This window comes from Chelonia mydas, chromosome 2, assembly GCF_015237465.2.
Source record: "Chelonia mydas isolate rCheMyd1 chromosome 2, rCheMyd1.pri.v2, whole genome shotgun sequence".
Lineage (NCBI taxonomy): Eukaryota > Metazoa > Chordata > Testudines > Cheloniidae > Chelonia > Chelonia mydas.
The window spans coordinates 56029787-56048379 of record NC_057850.1 but is presented as its reverse complement, the minus strand read 5'-3'; the positions used below and the strand labels follow the sequence as shown (position 1 = coordinate 56048379).

Below are 18593 nucleotides of genomic sequence, written 5' to 3'. Positions count from 1 at the left end.
CATCAACAAAATCCATCTGAATTCATACACAATAAACTGGGGATAAAATATATATATATATATATATTTTTTTCAATTTGTCAGTTACAATCTTGGGTTTTAATTTTAAAATTTAAAGTTAAAGGGACACATTTGAAAATCATGTTTGTGCCTGAAAATGTTGTACCTATTATTTTTAAAGCATTCTCTGACACATTGATGGTTTTAAATAGCTGACTGTGAATATTACACTTTTTCTGCTTCTCTCTCCACTTGTGTATAAAATATATCTTCATTGCCTTTAGATAATATTTGTTACTGTTACAGCCACACCAAAAGTGTCTGCTGTACATGTCGTACCAATATTCTTAAATTCTGAGCGACCAGATATTTAGTTTTAAATTTAAAATTGCAAGAAAGCCGGTATGATCTATTCATACAAGCAGTACCATTGAATCTGCCTTTATAATAACATTTGCTCCCTTAGAATTGCTCTAAAACGTACAACGTGCATCTCCCGCATACCCTTGTTTATTTGAACATGTATAACTATTAATGTACATAGCATCAGATGTGTTCCTCTCTTAAAATGTCTTTGGTTATTGAACTTTGATAAGTGTTCTGATGGAACTTTAGTTCTATGCGTAACCTAATGAAATATATTCAAAGTAGTATTATCATAATGGCGAAATGTTACTATTAGAAATGTCTTGAAAGTAACTACTTCAGGTGTTGTAACAGTAATATATGTTGTTACTTAGCTGCAGTTTATGTTCAAATAAATGCATCACTTGCTCTTACAATCCTCATAGGCAGCCACAGAAGAGGTGGAGACTAAAAGATTGGAAGCAACAATGTCTCACAATAAACCTGGAAATATTATTGAAACAAATAATGGAAGTAATTTGGAAACAGAACAAAGGTTTGTAACTGAGCATCATACCAGTAACCATGTAAGAATTTATTAGTGGTACTTGAAATTAGCTTAGTGGGTAAAATTTACTTTGTTGTGGGTTGCAAAACAAAAACAGACTGCAGCAATTTGTGGGGAAACTTTATTTAAAAAAAAAAAGGTTTTAATACTCAGACTAAGTGAGAGCTAGAAAGAGACTTGTCTGAGTTAAAGTGCTTTTTTACATGATTTAAGCAAGATTTGTTTATTCTTTTAGTGGTAAAAATTGTGTGAATTCCATTTTTTTACAATATATTAACCAACTGTAGTTTTGTTTTTGTTTTTAGTAGCATGGGCTAATCTCTCTTGCGGGATCTAACTTTTTGTGGGTGGGAGCAGGATACAAATGCAAGAAACAATGTGGGACCAGGTAAGGGGCAGGACGGGAGCAGGATTAAAAAAATAGTCCTGCGCAGGGCTCTACTATAAGGAGGTAAAAGAATTCTTCCAAAAGATAATGTCCAACAAAAAACAAGTTGGTAGGGCTTGGCACGGACTTAGTAACTATTTGTTGAAGATGCACGTTTTTAACTTGAACAAATGTTGTCAGAGAACAAAACCTTGTGACAGTTAAAAACATTGAAATCTATTTTAACTTTTCTTTATGCTCAAGCTTTTTTAGTCCTGCCCTTCAAATTCAGGACATATTGGTATATGAAGAGGAAAGAGCAGGGAGACAAGGGTTTCATGCCCTGGTATGCTTCTGCCAAAGTGGAGGGGAGGAACCCATCCCTAGTTCACTGATGACTCTAGTAAATTAGGTCATCTGTTTACTAGTTGTAGTCATAGTGTAGAAAGTAGTTGGGTCTCTTCCAAACCAGTAACCTAAAAAACTGTTTGCTCTACTCCAAATCAGTTGAACTTCTTAACGCTTCTGTTTGAAGCACTGATGTGCTTTTTAATAATGAGGAATGTTGTGGAAGTTTGACTGACTAAACTTGAAGGCCAGTCACTTTTCATTCTGACTGAATGTGCTGTGGTGATTATTGAAATCCTAGATCTGCTACAAGTTGTTTCTTACTGAGAAAGATGGTGGGCTAGATCTTCATTGTGGATGTAGTCCTCACTGCTACTGTTTTATGCTTGATCTGAACATTTCACTAAGGGAGGTAACTTGGATGCAGATTAGACTATTAGTGAAGAGTAATTGCAAAATGTTGTAAGGATGGTGCCTTACGCTGATTACATCTCTTGAGAGAGAGTGATAGAATACAGGATAGGGAAGATTTAGTTGAAGAATACAAATGGTTTCCATAGTTTGTCTATAAGAAGTGTTTAGAATTAAAGTTTGAAAATATGGGCATACTACTCTTTGAAGGACTTCTTTATAATTAATATTTCAATTTTAAGCATGTATTATATTTAGTCACATATTCTTGTTTTTTGGCGGACCTGGGGATTGCCACTGGTCTATTTTTTTTTATGCTTTGGGTAGATTTAAGGATAGGCTGCTAATGGGTCTCTAAGGAGGTTAATGGTTCTACATAGCTAACCTTTGTATACTTTGTTAGAAGTTTTATTAGAGAGGATAAGTTTACTTGTCTAGACAGAAGGGCTGAAGTCTAGGGGATGACTTTTGGCTTTTAAACATTTCTATCTTTTTTTTTTTTCTTCAGTAATCTAGAGGATCAAAGTAGTATTGCAAATGAATCATCAGAGAATGCAAGAGAACCTCTAAAAAGGTAGAGAATTTTCTTTTGTTGCTGTGTGTCACTAGAGCTGGGTGAAATTTGGATGGAAAATTTGCCAAAAAATGCAATTTTGAGGCAACCAAAACTTTGAGAATTCATCCCAAATTCTTGAATAGTCTTGGCTGACTAAAAAAATGAGGAAACAAATTTTGAAAAAGTCAAAACAGCTTGTTCTTCTGCAAGCAATGGCATGTGTCAGTTCCACTGTAGATTTGTGTGCACCTCATGCACAGATATTGGAGATTTTTTTTTTTCTTTCCCTCGGCAGTACCCATCGGGCAGCTTGAGGGCTCTTTATAGCCACATGCCACTGCGTGCTGGTATAAGAGGGCAGAGCTATCCCCGATCCCCCTCAGTTCCTTCATACCGCCAGTGATAGTTGTCCAGAATGTACTTCTAAATAGTAGAAAACCCTCAACTAGAATCACTTACCTGCCCAAGTGGAAGTGCTTCTCCATCATCATAGAATCCTAGACTATCAGGGTGGGAAGGGACCTCAGGAGGTCATCTAGTCCAACCCCCTGCTCAAAGCAGGACCAATCCACAATTTTTGCCCCTTTGTGTCTCCTCACAAAGCACCCCCGAAAGCTGCGCTGGACTACCTTCTAGATCTAAAACAGAATGTGACCATTAGTTCCCTAAGGGTACATTTGGCTGCTATCTCTGCTTTCCGTATACGGGAGGATAATAGGCCCCTTTTCTCCTACCCCATTGTTAGTCAATTTCTGAAGGGCATGGCCAGACTATACCCTCAAGTGCGGGACCCCATCTCTCTTGGGGACCTTAATTTAGCCCTGACTAGTCTAACGGGACTCCACTTTGAAACTTTTGTGACTTGTTCCTTCCTTCACCTTTCCATGAAGGTAGTATTCCTAGTAGTGATCACCTCAGCCAGAAGAGTTGGTGAGCTGAGAGCTCTAGTATCAGAACCACCTTATACCGTTTTTAAAAGGATAAGGTTTATCTCTATCTACACCCTTAGGTCCTTACAAAAGTAGTCTCTCTAGTTTTCATGTTAACCAAGATATCTGCCAACATTTTTTCCAAATCCCCATCACCATAAGCATGAAGAAAGACTTTACTCACTGGATGCGAGAAGAGCATTAGCTTTCTACCAAGTGCTCAGTAAATCTTTCCAAACTTCTTTACAGCTCTTTGTCACAGTTGCTGATAGAGTTAAGGGCAATCCAGTTTCCTCCCAGAGAATCTCCTTCTGGATCTCTCCCTGCATCCATTTGTGCTACCAACTGTGTAACACAACCCTGCCATCTCCAGAACCGGCACATTCTACTAGAGCACAAGCAGCTTCTGCAGATTTCCTGGCTTGAGTACCAATTGTTGATATTTGTAATGCAGCGAGTTGATCATCAGTCCACGCTTTCGCTTCTCATTACACCATCAACTGTCAGTGCAGAGACGATGCCAGTTTCAGACAGGTGATCCTGAGATCACCGTTTAGATGGACTCTGAACCCACTTCCATAGCTGTTTCCATGAGAGTCACCTACGTGGAATCGACATGTGCAATCGCTCGAAGAAACAGTTTTTTATCTTTCCGCAACAGTTGTTCTTTGAGGTGTATTCCACAATCTGCCTGCCTTGCCCTCTCTATTGGAGTCAAATGGGCACGAAGGAAGAGACAGGTTGGGGTGGCTCTGCCTTCTTATACCAGCACATAGTGCCACGTGGCGACAGAGGGCGCTCAAGCTGCCCCAATGGGTACCTTTGAGGGGGGAAAAAATCTGACATCTTTGCAAGAGGGCGCGAACACCTCTCTAGTGGAATGTACATATGCAACACACCTCAAAGAACAGCAGTTACGGAAATGTAGGTAACTGTTTCTTTTGAAACTTTCGAAACTAACAGTTTTGAAATGTCACTTCAGATTGATGTTTTGTTTTGCCAAGAAAAAATGAAAATTTGGTTTCAGTTGGAAAAAATGTTTGTTTTTTCAGTTCAGCAACCAAACCGAAAAATCAGCTTGCATAGCTGTGTCACACGTATTCCTGAATGTTTCAGCAGGTCTAGTTGTTATAGCTTTATGTATCTTGCAGGTCACGCAAACACCTTTATTCCTTAGCACACCATACCCTCTGGAAGCTAGAAAATGTGTCTTCTAATGGGATAACAAAACACAGAAATACCAGTTGTCTTCAAAGTGAGTATGCTGTGGCTTTCATTAAGACTTGTGGTACACCGAATGCAATATAACAATTCACAGATAAATTCTTGGCACTCATGGGCTTTCAAAATATTACCTCTACATGACTGTTTTCCTCCCTTGAAATTTGCTATTAGCTTGTTCTTCAAGTACTCCACCATTTTTTGTCTGCATTTGGAACAGGAAAGCCGCAATCACGGTGCCTCAAGATTCTGCCTGGTTTCAGATTTGGGGGCCAAGTTCTAAAACTTCAAGAGCTAAAATTTTGTAAAATGATTTGAGGTCACCAACCAACCAAAAGATCTAGGAAACAGTTGATTATGCTGTCCACTTCATGATTTATTGCACTTTAGAGTATATTTTATTTATAAGAAATCAGTTAGTAGTGTCTGTCCTGGATCTCTGGCCAGGGTAATTCTGGGGAGAAATTCCTCATTTTGTAGGGGAGGAAGAAGAAACAGGTAGGCTAGCTTTTTAAAAAAGACAGCTGTGGCAAAGCTGCACAGATTTAGGATGTTAAAATAAGCCGCAGGGGAGATGGGTAGGTGGTCAAAAGTGCATGTAAATAGTTACAAGGTAGATTTTGTACTGTTTTATTTGTAGTAATGGAGAAATGTTTAATGCTGTTCAGAATTCTTGTTCATTAAATATTTAAAGTACAAGTAAAATTCTTTTACTGGTACAATCTCTTACAGGAATTTAGTGGCCATTTGTAAGTATCCTTCTTTTTTGAGTACCCCAACAGATGGTCAGATTCTCTACTGTGCTTATCCCACATAGACACCTACAATAGTCCAAAGTAGATGTAAAGGCTAACAAATCAAACAGTAATATTCTACACTCACTTTGTTCTTGCTTCTCACGGGTGTAAATGTTACAGTGGAGAATTGGGTTCAGAACGCTGACATTTATTGATCTGTGTGTGCTTAACTTATTAATTTAGGTCTCAGTGATTTGCAGAACATTGAAAATGATGGAAAATCTCTGTCTCACAGGCCAACTCGCCGAAAGAAGCAGGTGTGTATTGGTTTTATGCTATAAATGGACCTAAAATTAATCTACAAAATGTATGGGTATTCCATCAGAGGAAATGTAACATAGCATTCTTTCCAACTTTAGTTACTGTGCAGCATGTTGCTATAAGACAGCAGTTCCTGGCAGGAGCTTTGGACAAGCCAGCACCAATGATTTTGTCATGCAGTGGCTTAATGTTGGACTGTCACCTTAGTGAACAAAGTGCTCCATTGTAAGGGTGAAAATACATAACTGGGATGGAGTTTTCAAAGTAAACCTATTACAGTAGTCTGATAACGGGCAACTTGCTGTTTATGCTGCATTTCATAAAGGCCTTATCCATGAAGAAAATGTAGAAATCTGTTTGTAGTCACTATTTTAAATGCTAGTTACATCACAGACACAAACTAAAGTACCACCTAACTTTGGGAAACCTAGAAATATGACCTTAATATAGGGATGTTATGAAAAGGGTATTTAAAGTGCGCTTGACTTTGCTTGGGAACAAGACTACTACTGTTTTGAAATAATACATCTGGTATACAGTAAACTTTTTGAAATGACTGTCATGACGTTCAAAATAATGATAAAATCTTCTAACTCTTAAAGATAAAATATAGGCTTCAGTTTTCAACATAGAGGGGCACTCTGAAGAGATAGTCAGACAGCACAAGATTGTTGTAAATCTTGAGTCTCCAAATTGTCATTTACAACAGCCTGACACAAGCTGTTTCATCCTTTTACCTTGAGTTCATCAGGAAAAGATGAACTTATTTTTGTGACTCAAATTTTTAAGAATAACTAGAGAAAAGAACTTTCCTATCAGTTTACTGTAGGTCAGTTGTTCCCAAACTTGTTCCGCCGCTTGTGCAGGGAAAGCCCCTGGTGGGCCGGGCCAGTTTGTTTACCTGCCATGTCCGCAGGCTTGGCCGATCACGGCTCCAGGCCAGTGGGAGCCGCTGGAAGCAGCGGCCAGTATGTCCCTTGGCCCGCGCCACTTTCAGTAGTTCCCTTTAGCCTGGAGCTGCGAACCACGGCTGCTGGGAGCCGCGATCGGCCGAACCTGCGGACGCAGCAGGTAAACAAACCGGCCTGGCCTGGCAGGGGCTTTCCCCGCACAAGCGGCGGAACAAGTTTGGGAACCACTGCTGTAGATAAATGTCCTTCTAGCTCCTTTATTCTTCCCTTCCTTAATAGCCTATATTGAAGTCAAAGTACTGGTTAAATTTACAGGTACATCCAATCCTCAAACTAGACCATCTACTAATGAGAGATCCATTATTAAGCCACCAAAATCCATACCCCCCAGAGACTAGATATGGGAACAGGCACCACATTAAAACACTGATTTGAAACACAATTTATTTCAAAGCAAAGCTTAACCATGGCAAAAACTTTACAATCTCCTTAGAAGCTACAGATGTTTTATCAAAACAAAATTTTAGAGGGGCACATTAACGATGCATCTGTTTGCCTTAAAATATTTATTCCCTTCTTACAGAAACATAGCCAAATTGCTCAAAGCAGCGCCCCCTTTCCTCTTGTTTCATTATTGATGAAGGTAGCAAAAACTGCCACTTAATGACATGAAGAATATTGGCACATTGCCACATGATTTAAAAACAAAACAAAACAAACAAACAAAAAAAACCCACTTATACTGCACCTGGTGCTAAGTTTGCACTCCTCACTAATACAGAAAAACTGTATATATTATCAATATTTTGTTCTTTGCTATGGTAGTTCTGCATCAGTAGTTAATTACAAACACCTTTCCATGACTTGTGCTGACTTTAATAATCTTTGTGAACAGATACCTTAGAAAGACTAGAAGCTATGATGGTTACAGTTCCTAACTATATGGTAAAATCAACCCTATAAAAATGCAGAAACCCAACAACAGACGGAAATGGATAAAAGTTGGTAGTGGATGGGAAAAATTCCTAAATTCTTATAAAGAATGGAAAGAAAAAAATTCAAATTCTACACAATTGCTCTCATGAACCTATAGAATGCATACTTTATCTCCTTGCTATTTCTGTGCAGTAGTCCTTGTCAGTGGGATCTCTAGTATCCATATTACACAGAGCAATGTTTTTGGTATTCCAAAAAGTTGAGTCTGCTCATCCACATAATTATGTGGGTTATATAAGACTGTTTGCATGCATAAAAGAATGCTGTGAATGTCACAGAAAGGGTTGTTGACTTTTAGAACTCCCTTTTCCATGCAGTCCCTCTTTCAATGTTGGCTTTGTTTGTTCTTGTTTTGTAATGGCATTTCGTTGCAATGGTTCAGTGCCCGTTTTCAGCTTTTCATAGCAACATTTTTCAGTTAAGCTACATTTTAGTCTGACGCAACACTATTGAAAGGAGAATCCTCTGTAATTTCTAATGCCTTTCAGTAGTAAATTGAACTCTACAGATGCAAGTGCCACTTACTTATTTTACGGTGCTAGAGAGCTCCCTTTTATACCCCTTTTTTGTATGAGAAGTCCTTTAGTGCCATGAGTAGCCCAACTGCAATCAGTGGGGCTTGCTGCTGAAGCAAGGGATCCAGAATTGGACCTTTATTTGTGTCAAAGAAGAAAATTTAGATTTTTTTGGACAGGTTGGTGGGGAGGATTCAATTTAACTTCCAAGGATGTGTAATACTGGTTTCCAAAGAGCAATTATACGTAAAGGATTTAAGAGGAGTTTGTAGTAGCTTATCACAGAGGATTTAAACTGTTAGTTTTGCTTTTTGTAATTATTTGTCACCAACTTTTCAATTTGGGTCAGTACTGGCTTGCTCTTTTTGTGGCCAGATTCACCATTTGGCTTAATGGGTGGTAAATAGCAGCATTAACCTGGAACAAATCTAGCCCTAAATAAATCTAAGCTATTGAGTCTCAATGTTTGTAGAGTCCTTCATCCTACATTTTAGGAATGGGCTAGGAAGGGGACACTCAAACTGTATGAAGAAGCTTGACATTTTAAACTAAAATTCAATTTATATGAAATAGAAATGGAAATATTTTTAGGAGAGCAACTTTTAGATTGTAAACTCAGGGTGGGGATGGTGTCTGTGTTTTTTACAGCACTTAACAGAATGAGGCTCAGGCTCCTATCCTATTGGTACTTTCTGGTTGCTATCACAATGTGATTCTTAAATAATACATAGGAGTAAGAAAGGGTCTGGTGGCACAAAGCATGTAGTTTAGTGTGCTAGCACTGCTATGGTTATCCTTCTGGTAGCATTTCCAGAATAACTCTCACCCTTACAGAGTTATTCCTTTATCATTAAAACTCTTTATGATCCTGGGGTGAAAAATGACAACTGATGAGTACATTTAGATTTACATTAAAAATGTGTTCACCTTATGAAAGAACAGGGCAAAAGCAGAGGGAGGTAGTATCCAATTCTGAAATCTGCCAGTTATTGTTACTGCTGTTGCCTAGTTCTCTAGCGGACGGAGAAGGCATACTGCTATTCCTCCTCTAAGCAGCTTACAATATTACTTAAGATATATTACAGCAAGGGATGATGCAAACAGTAAAATTATGAGAATATTTTAGTTCCCTCTTACTCTTTTTTTTCTGTGTGATTTGAAAATCTGTTTAATTCTGTATACAATATGCTGTTTGAGAGACTGGTAAGGTTCAGGAGTGGACATCAGCATTGGAAGGCTAGTTAAGTGAGCCTTTAGTAGGGCTATAAACTCCCAAACGGTTTGCTTCATTTTTTATGAATGAAATGGTACCTGTTAGAGCTATAAAACTAGATTCCATTGACTTCCCATTTGTTTCTTTATGGAATTTGAGATGTCTGAACCTGAAACGTAACAGGCTTTATAGTTAGAGTATATTAAAAGTTGGCCCTCTCCATGCTTTACCCTGAAAGTTGAGATCAGCTGGGACACTTGAGCTGACAGTTCCCCTAGATTTGTGTGTTTTGAGAGCAGGGAATTCCCAGAGGAAGGGCTATGTTTTGGATTTTTCTTTTCCTATTCATCTTTACATTTGTCCAAAAGAGAGTTAAGTTGCTGTAGCAGTGTATTACAAGAACATTGTGTTTACTTCCTGGTGGATTGATTTTAAATCGTCAATTTTAATCATGATTTAAATAAGTAAACAGGAAACTTTGATTTAAATACATTTTGTATCTTTTGCCTTTTTACTTTTTAGTTATTTCTTAAAGAAAGGTTGACTCTCATTGATTGGTAACCATTCCAATATGTTGATTTTTTTCATCTAAACATAGCCTTTACACTGAGCTTGGTATTACTTTTTACTAATCAGGAGGATGCACCATATCTATATACACTTATTTAAGAAATTATATAGCTCCTCTTTCATTTATTCAGATTAATCATTTTTATATTTTTAATTGTTTAAAAATGGTGGATTTACTAGATTTTTACTTGTGATTTGAGTCAAGCTCTAGTCGGATGGAAATTCTAATTTGATTAAAATGGCACACAAATAGCATTTTAAATAGTTTTATTTAATACAAAAAATCTTAAATATGCTGGATACATAAGAAAAGGGTTTATCAAAACATGTTTTTCATTCAAAGCTAACTGTTGAATAAAACAAAGAAAGTATTATCTGCAGTTAGTAAATTGAACTGATTTTCCTTCAAGATTTTAGAACTAATAGAGCTCATCCTCTCACACTGATCATAGATCAGAAGAAGAAAAAGAGCTTTCCTGGTTTGCAACTCCCAGTTGGTTTCTTGACTCAATCAACTTTTCAGTCACATGGGGTGCATGAGCAGTTGTGCAGCACCTCTGCATGCCAAATACAGAAATGAAATGGTGTCTTCCAGGCAGTGTGACCTCACATGAACCATATGTACAAGTACCTACTGTACAGAGTACACCATTCTGTAGCACAAAATGACATCCTCCATGCAGTGAGACCTCACACTCATGGTACGTGAGAAGTCATGCCATGTGAAGGACGCCATTTTGTAGAGCAGGTTTCTGGCATGTGCAGCATTTCACTGCAATGCTCTCTACATTCCAGGCAGCTACTGCTGGGGGAGTGGACAATATGAGCACCAGAAGTGGCCCATTGGCCACCAGTTGGGCCACCCTGAACTAATAATTGAACTGAAGTAGCTGAATAAACTGAAATGAAGAAAATATTCTCTCTGACAGAAGAGGCTACTGCTGTCAGAAATTAGTTTAGCACTTCAACAAAGTCTGATTCCAGGTGCTTAGCCTGTGACTTCCACCAATTCTTTACTTTGATCTTCAACAGAAAATTTGTGCTGCTTAATATTTATTTAATTTACATTATTTTAATTATAGTAACTTTCAAATTGAATTTTAAATAGGTTTATTTTAAAAGTATACCTGTGTTTAATTTAAATTAAAAAATCAATTTAAAAAAATTTTTTTAATCATAGATTTTTATCCAGCCTGATACAGTTAATACTTTGGTCTAATTTCTGTTGTTGTTTTTTACTGTGCAGGTGATAGGTGGTGTTGGTGTCTTGTGATATACAGGAGGTCAGACTAGATGACCTGGTTGTCCTTTCTGGTCTTTAACTCTATGACTAAAGACTTTTTTGAGGATTGAGTTGGGAGGGTTTCTAGCTTTGTTGGGTTTGGAAGTTCTTTTGTGTCATATTTGATAACTCGATGCATTTTGTATGTTTAATTTTGTACTTGTGGGCCTATCATTATAGTTGCATTAATAGCAAAATACACTAAATATACTGCTGTAGTCTTAGATTAGTTTAGATGTTGCATGGTCTTCTGGTTAGTGCACATGACTAGATGTCAGATGGGTAGTTGCTTTATGACCTTGAGCAAGTTGCTTACCTCTCTGTCTTAAATGGAAATAATACACACGTGCTTGTATTTAAAATCCTGGATAAAAAGTACTAAACGTATAAAAAGAACTAACATTTGAAATGCCATTGCTGTTGGTACGCAGCATCTCCTTTTGATACTTATTTCTCAAGTGAAACTGTCACAGAAATAGCTACCTATATATCATTATTGACTAAGTACTGTCTGTTGTCTGAATGGTCATTCTGCATGTCAGTTAATGTTAGTCTTGGTCATCACTGATAAAATTTTCAAGAGCCTGTCTAGCTTAGGCTCCTTAGTAAATTTTGAAAGCCAGTCAGACATTGGGTAGAATTTTCAAAATGCACCTATGTCTTTATTATGTGACATTCTATGTGAAACTTCAGCAGCCCAAAGGTATTTATTCTAAAGGGCTATCTACTTAAATCCACCAAACCCAAACAGGAAAATATCTCCCAAAGTATCAGATATAACCTGAAAATGTAGAATTGTACTCCCTTTAATGTAGCATTATATGAATACATGTAAACTAATAAGTGAAATATAAAGAATATTTTCATACATTTCTGGTATTTATACTAAATGTGTCAAATTAGAACTTTCTACGGAGAAAATTTAGTGTGTACAATTATCTTTCTAAAGCGATGGACTTGGGAAGAAGACAATAGACTGAAGAATGGGGTAAAGAAGTTTGGAGTGGGAAATTGGAATAAAATTCTGATTCATTATGACTTCAACAACCGAACCAGTGTCATGTTAAAAGACAGATGGAGAACTATGATCAAGCAAAACATTGCTTAGTTGGACAGTGAGAACTAACTTCAACTCTTACCCCACTTTTCCCGTGAAGAATAATGTTTGGACACCTATCTAGTTTTTCCCAATAATTTTGGTTAAAGTGTTGTGGGCAGTTTAAGTTGATATAAAAGAACTTCCTGTGTGTGAATTCATTAATACAGTAATGTAAGACTAATGTTTCTCTCTATGAATGTATATACTAGGAAAAGCAATAAGTGATAATGTAAGCTCTTCATCTTTTTTTTTTCCCTTTAGAATGTTTTAATATTTTGAATTTTTAATTCTGCAAAGCAAAGATAACTGTAGCTTGTTAATTCTGGTTGGGCAAGGCAAAGTCTCAAAACTAGCATCCTGAAAGTGGAACCAGAATAATAAAAGGTATACATCATCTGTATATCCTCTCTTGTTTGAGTATAGATATGTAACTTAACATAAAAGATGGCATTTATCTGTATGAAGTGGATGTTATCACTCATGAAATGTAAATGTTTTACTTAATTTGTAAAATACTAATTATGTAATATTAAAGCTGTAAATAGAATGTAAAACAGTATGCTGTATTTGTACCCTTATAAAGATATGCATCATTTCCAAAGCATTTAGAGATAGTCACATCATAAAGGCTTGCATCAGCAATTACAGTTTGTTTAATCCTCAAAGAGAATCAGATTAAGGTAGGTCATGCAGCATCAATGTGATGTTTTTGATCTCTGTCCAGCATTTCATTCTTGAGATATCTTGGTCAAAGTGGCTTGTACACTTATTTATCTGCAGGCATGACTACACAAAAATCTTGCATTGCTAATTTAAGATACTTTCCAAATGGTCTGCAAGTGTTTTGGGGTTTTTTTTGTAGAAATACTCACGGCATTGCTCCATTTGTAAAGATGCCATTTTGAAGTTACCTATGTTGCTGGCACAACTGAAAATTAATCTTAGTTCTTTCACAGAAGAGGAAATTGGGGTGAGGTGGAACGGGAGTGGGGAGTAATATTGTGATAGTACCTATCACTTGTAGGTCACGTAATCCTCTTGTGGGTCTCTGTTCTCCCATCCCCCAGTTGCAACCTTGACTCTCTGGTATGACTCTACCAGTCAGGATATGGAAGGCTTGAGACATATGGTTCGGTAGCCTGTTTAGTCGACACATGGCAGGCCATTGTGCATAGGGAATGATATAGCTGGCTCAGAGGGCTGCTTCTGTATTTTCTCACCGTCAACTAGTGAAGATAAACTCTGGGAAGGGCAGCTCATGTAAGTGCATCAGGATGCTATTAGCTCATATGAAAAGAGTGAGTGCTCCCTAAGCAGGACAGTGTGCCACCTATTGCCTTTTAGGGAGCATCTGGCTGTCTCTTCCAGTCTTAAACCTGTGGTACAGAATGCCAAAATCTCAAGGAAAAGGCTTTGTAGATTAAGGAGAAAACACATACTTCCCTGTCCACCAGGTCGTCTTAGAAATTATTGTGGAATCATTAAGTTGCCTTTTCACAACTTCTGTGGGTTAGACAAGTACCACCATGATGGGTCTGGCAGATAGCCATGGTTCACGATGACAAACAGCTACTTCAATGGTGAGCTGCCTATTCTGAGGCTCTTTTAACAAGTTGCATTAGGCTCTTCACAATAATTCTCTCTCCTGAACACCTTCCTCCTGCCACCATACTGAATGTCAGAAGTTTGAGACTTCTAAATAAGATTTCCTGCTGTATCTAGTTCATACATCGGCATTCCATCAGAGCTCCTGAGTTCAGGTGTAAACCAGTTTTCTGAGATCCTCTCTGTCCCATGAGCAAAGGAAAACAGAAGTCAAAAGATTCCAGAAGTGAGCTGCTGGCTAGGTAAGTGGTGTAGGGTTGAACATTGGTCTGCCCTCTACAGAGATGGGAGGACCTTATACTTTGGATGGCCTCCACCTCAATAGAAGGGGGACTAATCTTCTCAGGGACAGACTGGTCAGAGTAATCAGGAAGGTGTTTAAATTAATAATAAAGGGGGAGCCTAAAAAGAAGAGTATGAATGAGCATTCAGTACAAAATCAAGATGTAGAGAACAAAATCAAGGAATCAAGTCATAAAGAAAAAAAATTGCCTATACACCAATGCTAGAGCCTGGGTAACAAATGAGGAATTGGAATTGCTCATTTATGAGCATAAATTTGATCTAGCTGGCATTACTGAACTTGGTGGAATGATTCCCATTACTGGAATGTTAAAATCAATGGTTAAAGCCTATTTGAAGGATCAAGTTGGCAACAGGGGTGTGGGAGTAGCACTCTGTCAAAAATGGCTTTACCTGTTTCCAAGTAACTTATAACTCAGAAGAAAATAATCTTGAACGCTTATGCATCAGTGTCCTAACAGATAAAGCGCAATATGTGGTATTAGTTTGTGTCTGCTGCAGCCTACCAGATTGTACTATGCAGCAGGCTGATTGGCTTCTTACGTATTATCAACAACGCATAGGGAAAAAAGCTGAATGATTGTGGGGGACTTGGACTGCAGTGACACATGCTGGCACTCTTATGTTGCCAGTACTAAAACATCCTTGGAATTTCTAAATATTATAGATGACAATTTCTAACTCAACAAGTGTTGCATCCAACATGGGGGAATTCTAACTTTGTCTTGACAAGTAAAGAGGAATTCAAGTCACAATCACTTGTACCTAAGTTACTATTAATTTTTAGTTCTCTCGTGATCACATTTATCAAGTGCAAACAGAATAAAGTCCGCACCAGTGACATATATACATGGAGCTTTAAAAGGCCCAAATTCATAAAGCTGAAAATGATTGAGCCAAATCATCTTAGAGGAAGAACTTAATTAGTAAAAATGTAAATAATTGGGAATTATTTAAGACCACTTTACTAGATGTCCAGAACGCTACAATCAAGGAAGGCCATTCTGGTTAAACCTGCCTGGTTCAGAGAGGAAATGAAGGCAGCTGTTTTGTTGTTTTTTAAAAGGAATGTTGATAGCTTCTGATTTATATTAATTACTCAGAATTGAGAAAATTGATAAGGGAAGCAAAGGGATACAAGAAGAAATCTATGGCTAGCAGCGTTTAGGAAAATAAGGACGATTTTTTAAGTGTCTGTTAGGAACAAAGAGAATCCTAACAATGGCATTGGTCCATTACTAGATTGAAATAGAATTATCAATAATAATGCAGATAAGGAAGAAATGTTCAATAAGTATTTGGGGGGAAAGAACTGATGTAGTCCTATCATAACACTCAATTCTACTAGTATCTCAGGATGATGTTAAAACAGCAGTTACTAAAGTTTAGACATTTTTGAATCAGCAGGTCTAGTTAACTTGCATCCAGCAGTTTTAAAAGAGCTGGCTGAGGAGTTCACAGGACCATTAATGTTGAGTTCTCAACAAGTCTTGGAACACTGAGGAAGTTCCAGAAGATTGGAAGAAAGCTAATGTTGTTGTGCTAGTATTTAAAAAGAATGAATGGGATAACCTGGGTAATTATAGGCCTGTCAGTCTGATGACAGTCCTGGGTAGAATAAGAGAGGCTGCTATGGGACTCAACCAAGAATTTTGTTAGTTGTTTTTAAAAAAAAAAAAAAAAATCATTATCCAGCTCTTCTTTCTAGTTAGGTGGTCTGTAGCAAACCCCTACCATGACATCACCCTTGTTTTTTACCCTTTATCCTTACCCAGAGACTTTCAACAAGTCTGTCTTCTTCTATTTCCATCTCAACCTCAGTCCAAGTGTATACATTTTTAATATATAAGGCAACACCTCCTCCCTTTTTTCCCTGCTTGTCCTTCCTGAGCAAGCTGTACCCTTCTATACCAATATTCCAGTCATGCATATTATCCCACTTCGTTTCTGTGTTGCTAACTATGTCATAGTTGTGTTTGTTTACTAGCATTTTGAGTTCTTCCTGCTTATTCCCCATACTTCTCGCATTAGTATACAGACCTCTAAGATACTAAGAAATGTGCATTTTTAATAGGCTAAATGTAAATATAGATCTAGGAACAAAGAATATAGGCCATACTTACTCTATGGGGGTGAACTCTATCTTGGGAAGCAGTGACTCTGAAAAAGATTTAGGGGTTGTAGTGGACAAACAGCTAAGCATGAGCTCTCAGTGATCCTGTGGCCAAAAGGGCTAATGCAATCCTTGGATGCATAAATAGGGGAATCTCAAGTAAGAGTTGAGTGGTTATTTTACCTGTGTATTTGGCACTGATGCAACCACTGCTGGAACACTGCATCCAATTCTGGTGTCAACAGTTCAATAAGGATATTGATAAATTGGAGAGGGTTCAGAGAAGAACCACAAGAGTGATATTAAAGGATTAGAAAATATGCCTTCTAGTGATAGTCTCAAGAAGCTCACTCTAGTTTAACAAAGAGAAGGTAAGGGCTTACTTGATTAGTCTCTAAGTATTACATAGGGAACAAATATTTAATAATGGGCTCTTTAGTCTAGCAGAGAAAGGGTATAACACAATCCAATGGTTCGAAATTGAAACCAGACAAAATTCAGCTTAGAAATAAGGAATACATTTTTAACAATAACAGTAATTAACCAGGGGAACAATTTACCAAGGATCATAGCAGATTCTCCACTATTGACCATTCTTAAATCAAGATTGGGTGCTTTTCTAAAAGATATTCTCCAGGACTTAATTTGGGGAAGTTCTGTTGCCAGTGTTATACAGGTCAGACTAGATGATCACAATGGTCCCCTTGGCCTTGGAGTCCATGAACCTATAAAACTAAAGGTTTCAGAGTGGCAGCTGTGTTTAGTCTGTATTCACAAAAAGAAAAGGAATACTTGTGGCACCTAAGAGACTAACAAATTTATTTGAGCATAAGCAGGACGGTGGCCATGGAAGTTGGAATCCGCTAAGGAGTGTGTAACAACTCACCTGCCAAATCAACTAGCCCTGAAAATGGATGGCGCTGGAGCTTTGGGCCCATGAGACAAAGAAAAGAGAACTCTCCCTGGGGCTCCTGCCGGCTTCTCCGGGATCGGTTGCATTACCGCACTGGATGCCTCGCGGCACCCATCTCCACCACTCCGGATTCGGGGATCTGAACCCGATTCCCTTTTGATCAGCTGAGGGCAACGGAGGCCATCACTCGTCCCTTCGGAACGGTGAACGTGGGTCAGTCCTAAGAGATAGGCGAGCAACTGCTGTTCACATGGAACCCTTCTCCACTTCGGCCTTCAAAGTTCTCGTTTGAATATTTGCTACTACCACCAAGATCTGCATCTGCGGTGGCTCCACCCGGGCCTGCGCCCTAGGCTTCAAGGCGCACTGCAGCGGCCCGCCTACTCTTCGCGGCAATGAGAGCCGATGAAGTGAGCTGTAGCTCACGAAAGCTTATGCTCAAATAAATTGGTTAGTCTCTAAGGTGCCACAAGTACTCCTTTTCTTTTTATAAAACTAAAGAAAACCTGTCGCATCAGGTGTCCATGATTTCAGGAGTGGGCAAACTTAGTGTTGTGCTGCAATAGGAGACTTGTCTTCCATAACGTTACACTAGTCAAGCAGCCAAGACAGATGCTGTATTGAAAGCAAGGAGTGGAGATACCTGCAATTCATTCTTGTTCAGCGCTATTACAGTGGGAATTTTAAGTGTCCGTTCATCAGTGGGGAGAGAGCTAGACCAATATTCAGTGTTTTTGAATATCATACCCAAGACTTTTAGCTAGTGAACAGTGGTTCAAGTACAGTTAGTCACTTATTTCACTGCTGTAACACAGATACAATTTTAAAGTAAATGAGCATTTTTACTTTGAGATGGATCAATCACCTATTACATCACTGCAACAGGGCAATAGGACAATGCAGTCTAAATTTACATTGCTCTCCGTTAAAGAATAATCTGCAATTTGATACATGGGTGCTTTGTTTAGCATCATGTGCCAAGAAATCCCTATTGTGGTAAGTGATATTAAGTCCTTGAGGTTTTCCATCCAAAACAGGAAGGAAACTAATTGAGTAGCTTTAATTTTTTAATATGAAGGTGGTCACCTGCATTGGACAAGGGGAATACCCACAGTGCTAATCCACCTTCTTTAAATGTTTATGTTCGATAACATCTATAGCTGCCTAGACTTGTCTGAGATGGGGCACAGGATTTGAACTGAGATGCAGTACTAGTTCCTCAATTGTCCACTTTAAGCACTTCTAGTGGATTAATGGTGAGGGTAACTTT

General features: G+C 38.2%; 1 protein-coding gene across 6 annotated transcripts in view; it reads left to right on the top strand.

Annotated features, from left to right (window-relative positions):
* TERF1 (telomeric repeat binding factor 1) overlaps nt 1-18593 on the top strand; it is a 42409-nt gene that overhangs the window by 22180 nt on the left and 1636 nt on the right. For 3 of the 6 annotated variants that reach the window (XM_027826022.3, XM_007063581.4, XM_037892447.2), the window contains 5 exons: nt 792-901; nt 2548-2613; nt 4676-4779; nt 5726-5799; nt 12240-12943. In XM_027826022.3, the coding sequence (XP_027681823.1) occupies nt 792-901; nt 2548-2613; nt 4676-4779; nt 5726-5799; nt 12240-12398 (513 nt within the window). In that variant the 3' untranslated portion in view covers nt 12399-12943. The other 3 variants (XM_037892444.2, XM_043539490.1, XM_037892445.2) reach the window with 3 other exon arrangements.